Source organism: Etheostoma cragini, chromosome 1 (genome assembly GCF_013103735.1).
Source record: "Etheostoma cragini isolate CJK2018 chromosome 1, CSU_Ecrag_1.0, whole genome shotgun sequence".
Taxonomy (NCBI): Eukaryota; Metazoa; Chordata; class Actinopteri; order Perciformes; family Percidae; genus Etheostoma; species Etheostoma cragini.
This window is the reverse complement of record NC_048407.1, coordinates 33564465-33571280: the sequence shown is the minus strand read 5'-3', so window position 1 is coordinate 33571280 and position 6816 is coordinate 33564465. Positions and strand designations below refer to the sequence as shown.

The window sequence follows — 6816 nt, the reverse complement described above, 5'->3', positions numbered from 1 at the left end:
CCTGAACACACTGTAAAAAACATCTCACTATCTGCTAGCTGCCTGTCCCCTGAACACACTGTAAAAAACATCTCACTAACTTTTAAGTCACATGTTTTAATGCAATACACATGAATTATACATTTTTTTCTGTGTTGGTTGCCTTCTTTTCAGCTTTTGAAGGCTCTAAAACAGAAGCTTCATGAGAAGGAGGAGGTGCTGCTGGGTAAAACGCAGGTCATCGATGTTCTCCAGGGAGAGGTGGATGGCAGGGACCAACAGATAAAGGTCAGGAGCACCAACTCTTAAAACAATCTTTTCCTCTTGGTGTACATTTTGTGATGACATGCTCAGCCTTTGGGATCCAGTGTTTATAGAGAGTATACTCCCTAGATATACATAATAGAGATATTCCTTCATTCCTCTTCAACTATTAAGTCAAATGACTCTGCCCCTTCATATTTGGCCTCTGTGATTTTGATAAAATTAGTAGTAATTGTGACGCCCCATTTATATTCCTGCCTCTTAATTGTCTTTTTTCCCCTGACAGGAGCTTGCAGAGCGGCTGCGTCGACTGCACGTAGAACGAGAGAGCCTGGAGTCCAAGATGGAGGCGGAGAAGCACGTGATGCGAGCACAACTCCGCGACCTGATGGAAAAGCAGCAGGCGGAGGTGCAGCGACTGGCCGAGCAGCATCAGGCACAGATGGCCCAGACGCAGCAGGATCTCCTGGGGCAGCTGCAGGAGCTGAGGAAGTCCTCGGTGGAGGCATCATCTCCCAGTCAGGAGGCCACGGGAAGTGGAAGCATGCCCTCAGATCCAGCCTCCATCCAAAGGATCGCCGAGCTGGAAGGTTGGTTGTTCCTTACTTTGATTATTTAGTAAGGCCGGGACGTAATGCTGTTGTCCCGATGCGATTCTTACACGATACATGGGAGCTGATTCAATTTGTGTTGCAATTTTCATTTATTGCGATTCAATAGCATTGAGTATATGAGATTTTCTTTTTTCCCTCTTTAACAAAAAAAGTGGAAAAATACACTTTAATTAACCATGAGAAATATTTAAAAAATGTATTGCTTTCTAAAAGGAATGCACATCACATGTCAGTCAGTCCAACATTTATTTAATTTGTAAAGAAGAACATAATCTCTCATCTCAACCAGTTTTAACTGATTTTTCACCCAGTTTTTAAGCCAGCATCTATCAAAAAGTTGCGTTTTTAACTCCAACAAGACACAATACGCTCAGGTCTTTGTTATATTAAATTGTATACACCTGTTAAATATGCACAAATGAAACAATGAGGCCTATTTATTGTAATGGCAATACCTCTAAATATGTGGAATGTCTTGTTTACCTTCCTATAGCCTTGAATATCACAGTTCCATCTGACTTTCTCTCTCTTCATTTGTTGCAGCCCAAGCGAAGCAAAAAACGGACGAAGCGAGCAAATCAGAGGCCAGGTTCCTGAAAATGAAAGCCTGGTCTAAAGCTCGGATCAGACAGTTGGAAGAAGAGTTGAAGAAAAGCCACGTGAGACAATGACAAAATGTTCAGATTCAATTTTATAAACTGTGTAGTTAATATGCTCCTTGTTAGAGATTTCCTGATATTTCTTTCCCTTAATTAAAATGCACACCCAAGAGATAGTTAATCTAACATTAAATATATATATATATATTTTTTTTAACTGATCCAAAAGGAATTACAGAAAACTCTTCTACAGCGTGTCAGAGTCCACTCAAAAGTATAAAACACATCAAAAGGAGGAAGCAAGAAGAACTCTTCTAAACAAGGCTCCAAAGTATATAATTAAACTTACATTAGAGCCATTTAAAACCTGTTTATTCTGTCCCCTTTAGGCTGGAGGTGCCCCCCCAGACCTGACTGCCCTGCGGAGTCGGATCTCAGCACTGGAGGAGGAGAGAGAGGAAATCCTCTGGAAAGTGGAACAATATGAAGAGCTCAGGACAAAGAATGGTACCCAAATCCAACCTGAGTGCCTTCTGCCTTCTGTCAACACATATATATATATATTTTTTTCTTCAAATTTCATTCCCCTACTTTCTTAAATTCAGTAGTATTGGATTTAAAGAGGGTAGCCCTGGTAGCTCACCTGGTTGAGCGTGCACCCTATGTATGTTGCTGCATGTCATTACCCCTTTCTCTCCCACTGGCCTGTCTTCTGCTGTCCTATCTATTACAGACCAAAACAATACCCAATAAACGAGTAAAAAAACTGCCACTGGTTGCTGTAATGCCAAAATTAACATTGTGTGTTTGATGTTTTTTGCAAGAAATGCTGGGGGCTAAACTGGTGGTGTACGAGGAGCAACAGAGGACACTACAAGCAGACCTGGAGCAGTTCACCAAGAGGGCCGCCTCTCAGGTCAGGGATTAGAAATGCAAATTTAGAATTATTTTTCTCACTGAGTCGACTGATCGTTAACCTACAGGCAGGCAACGGAGTCTTAGCTCACCCGTTCAGGAGCCTCAGACATACTTTCCCCGTTACGTCAGGGTGACCAGTCCATGGTTTTGCTGACCTGTCCCCGGAAGTTTCCCCGGTTTTCACTGTGACTGACAGACCCGAAATTCGAATGAAAGAAAGAAAACACTGACCAAACGGAGCCGATAGTCGCTGCAGACAGCCAGAGCTCAGAGATGTTTTAGAAAGCCGTGTTTAACGATGCTAAAATCCCCGATTATTTACATGGAGTCTGGTGGGTTTAGCGAATGAAATTTTGGACTTTTATGTTTTAAAAAGGATCTTAATCTTTAACAGAAAGGTTGACCTCCTTAGAAATCCTTTCCATAATGTTGTCAGACACTTAGAATATTATCTGAGTCTGTCAGTAGCATAACGAGCACTTTTATTAGGGTACATACAAGCTGCACAATTTTCCTATTATGTTGTAGTTTTCTACATGAGAAAACGAGATCTCGTGAAATACATCAGTGTCAAAGGGAAAATTTCCTCAATAGTTTTTATGGTATCCGATACTCAATGAGCTGTTGCACAAACAAGCCTGACGCAATAAAGCAAAAGCTGTCAGATAAATGTAATTCAGTAAACATTACAGCAGGGGTGATTCTAGGATCAGACCTTTGAGGGGGGGCAGCAGCCCCTAATGAGAACAGCTCTAGGTCTAGTGTCCCCGTTTTAAGTTTTGCACAAATGTTTTGGAGGTATTTACGCTTCTGAGCTGAAAATGTCCCCGAATTTTGTCCAAGAAATCTGGTCACCTTACGTTAATTGGACAGCTGTAGACTTGTTCTGGTTGTGCTGCCATGATATTCCCTGCATTGTCAGGGACACGTGGAGCCACTGACCTGGAACCGCTTGCACGACCGCCACAAGTCCAGACAGCGTTTATGTCCGAGCTCGGAAATACTTGCGAGGTTTGTGTCTGCATGGAAGACTCTGTTTGTAGGACATAGTATGGCCAGGAGGTAAAATGGTTGCCCCACCTATAAGGTTGGCGGACCAATCCCAGGTCATCCACATGTCAAAGTGTCCCTGAGCAAGACATTGAACCCCATGTTGCTATACTGTATGTATAGCTGTCCACAGCTCCTAATACCTCGGATGGGTTAAATACCCAAACACTACATTGTACTGTGCGTATGTGACGATTAAGAACAAAGTTTGATCCTTTTGATCCGATATTGCGCCATGGGTCGGACTGAAACATTTTTTTTTCTGCGTTTTTTGTAGTTTTTTTCAGCATTTTTCACTTTTATCAACGTTTGTTTTCTATTCCTCTGCATGCCTGGCACATATTGATGATCAAATGAACTTGATTTGACATGACGTAGGACCGTCAGCAGAGAGCAACAACAAAAGAAAAGAAGAGCTTTAAATGCAACTTGCTAATGCAAATTGAACACTAGCAAGTTTACTAGCAGTTGAGATATAGATTGTAAAGCCTATTTCTCTCTTATCATGCAAAAAAAAGTTTCTTAACTTTTTTATTTCAGTATTCATAACAGTTTTTACCTTTTCAATCAGTCAGAAATCTTTTTGTCGTTTAACGGTTAATCATTAACGTCCCTGCCTTTGTCTACATCAATGTTTCCCAAAACTTAGGGTCGGGACCCAAAATGGGTCGCAGACCCGTTTTATTGGGTCGCCAATCGGCAGAGAACAGACTAAATGCTCAGCATGACCTCAGCATGACCTCAGAATGACCTCAGAAGGGCACTTTCAAAAACCAAACCTAGACTAGATCAGCTGGTTGATATCTTCAACCAGCCACACACATCTCAATACATTCAAGTCAGCTTTATTTAAACAAATGTTGGTGTCGGTACTGAGGGACGATGGAAGACGGGAGACACAGGAAGGAGAAGAGACCTTTTCTGTTGTTGTTTACTTTTATAATGGAATAAATACACTTCATATACACTTAAATTCAAGGTTTGTTCCGTAGATTTGGGTCCCGGGGAGACACCAAATTTCTCTTTTGGGTCTTGAGCTGATAAAGCTGGTCTACATTTACCTGCTTACTGTTGGTCTCCTGTAACTCGCTGCTCCTTCTTGACTTTAGGCGAGTGAGTCGGGCAGTGCCGACGACACCCAGAGCCAGGTGCTGGAGTGGCAGGAGATGGTAGCTGAGGCAGTCAGCGCCAGAGACCGGGCCAAGGAGGAGAAGACCGCCATGGCCCTCCGCATCAGCCACATGGAGGAGGAACGAGAGGGTGAGACACAAACTCAAAAGGCTCAGGTTGTTTATCCCCTCTAGAGAACCAGGACCAACCAGCAGGGTCTGGTCTGGCGCTTATATTGTGTAAAAATCACACATAGGTGTTGTTATTGTCTTTATCTGCACATATTTGCCTAATGCACACCTAATCTGCTTTGACAGTCTCACACTCTGCCCATGCTCATGCCTAGTAAGTTTCATTAATATGGAAAAATATCTTTGAGTTATCGAAATGGGATTGAAAACCTTTTAATTTTTATAATAACTGCAAGAAGAATTGATCTGGTTAAGATTCTGCACATGCTACAAATTTAAGCAAATCAAAGGTATCTCTGTATTTTCTTTAAATACTGTTATTTATCTTACAGTTTCCTTCTGAAACTTAACTTTCCATTCTTTTCATTTTTAATTGACATAATAATCAATTATTCTGTCATCCTTAAACTGAATTATTAGTTTATAGATTTGATAACTACGCTTGAAAATCAATAGTTTTAAGTAATAGTTTTAAGTATCCAATAAAATAAACTATTACTGTTTGAGCCGGGATTATAACCAGCATTTATTATTTATATTTTTTAACATATAAACTTTGTTAGCATTTGACGTCTGTCCACCCTGGGAGAGGGATCCCTCTGCTATCTTTCCTGGTACATTTAGAAGGAGTTAGCAACCTTTCTTTATACGAAGTGCCATTTTTTAACTTCTTTTGGATCAGTGTGTCACATCAACATTAGGCCTGCCATTGTCTACTCTCTAACCCGCTCGTGCCGCAACTAGCCAATCAGAGGCAGAGTAGGGAAGGCCTTTGTGTAACTCGGATGGGGATAAAAGTCAATTAAACTACTGTAAATAACAGGCACTACACCCCCCAATGGTTGTGAAAGAGGACACATGTGGCATGAGAAGGCTGTTCAACATTTCCAAAAGAATCATTTAGACATTGGTTAAGCTTCCACACACAGGCCCAAGGTTGTTAGAGGGACAGAGGATGGAGGGTGCCACATGATGGACAGATCCTCCAGGTTTTTGATTATTGGGCTAAATAAATTAAAAGTTACTTGACTTCCGAGGCTGTAGTATGTGGTGCTGTTTAATTCTATTGTGTTGATTATACTGAGAAGTGTTTATAATATTTACCATTATTGATATTAATGCCTAGAAACATCTCTCAGTATAATTCTATACAATTAAATTAACCCAATCAAATGGCAATTTATTAACTCCTTTTTTTAAGTTGTCCTAATTCCCTTTAGGGTTGGGTACCGACACTCTGTGCTGATCCATTTTAACGAGCGGGATCTACCGGACCAAATAGCAACGCGGGTTTTGGTGCCTCATTTTAGTGCCACTTAAATGTCTGCGCTGCCCTCTGATGGTTGAAACGAGCGTTACAGCCAACAGAAACATCGCTGCATGTGACTTTAGTTAACTCTACACTAAACAAGTGACATTAGCCTAATGTTAGCTAGCAGCTGGCTTAAAAACACAGTTAAAATGGCAACAAACGGTGTAAAGTGTGACTGTATTTCACTGTAGAGGATTCCATAGGATAAACATCTATGTTTAGGGAATGCATCAGTCTCTACTAGCACACTATTAAACATGGAAGTGGGGTTTTGTCATAAGGTTATAATACATGTTAAAAATCTACTATGCAAACAACATAAGTGTCATATCCAGAATAATGTTCTGAGTCAGGAAGACATGTTTATCTCAGGAAATAAGGAAAGGACGCTGATAGAAGGTAAACAAAATGTTACTTGGACCATTTTTCTTCTTGTAAAAATTTGAAAGGGGTCAATTTGAAGGGTTAAAACTCGCCGGTCTTGTCGTCTATTCAGCGTTATTTGTAAAATACCCTTTAAATGTTGACTAATTGACCTTAGCAGTAAACCAGCCGTTCTAAAATGTCGCCAATTATCGTTTTGCGTTTCTTTTTTATTTTTAAAGTATAGTTTTTTCATCGGTATCGGGAAAAAATCTAAGTGATACCCAATCCTAATCCCCTGTCACCTCCACCACCACCATCTACACCCCCACCACCATCTACACCCCCACCACCATCTACACCACCACCTACACCACTACCACCATCTACACCACCACCACCATCTACACCCCCAC

The 6816-nt window shown here is 41.1% G+C and overlaps 1 protein-coding gene across 4 annotated transcripts in view; it reads left to right on the top strand.

Annotated features, from left to right (window-relative positions):
• Positions 1–6816, top strand: part of si:ch211-220f16.2 (golgin subfamily B member 1) — a 44278-nt gene that overhangs the window by 10593 nt on the left and 26869 nt on the right. For all 4 annotated transcript variants that reach the window (XM_034898151.1, XM_034898066.1, XM_034897983.1 and 1 more), the window contains exons 9-14: positions 154–267; positions 530–833; positions 1401–1516; positions 1846–1963; positions 2281–2372; positions 4534–4684. In XM_034898151.1, the coding sequence (XP_034754042.1) occupies positions 154–267; positions 530–833; positions 1401–1516; positions 1846–1963; positions 2281–2372; positions 4534–4684 (895 nt within the window). The remainder of the gene's footprint in view (positions 1–153; positions 268–529; positions 834–1400; positions 1517–1845; positions 1964–2280; positions 2373–4533; positions 4685–6816) is intronic.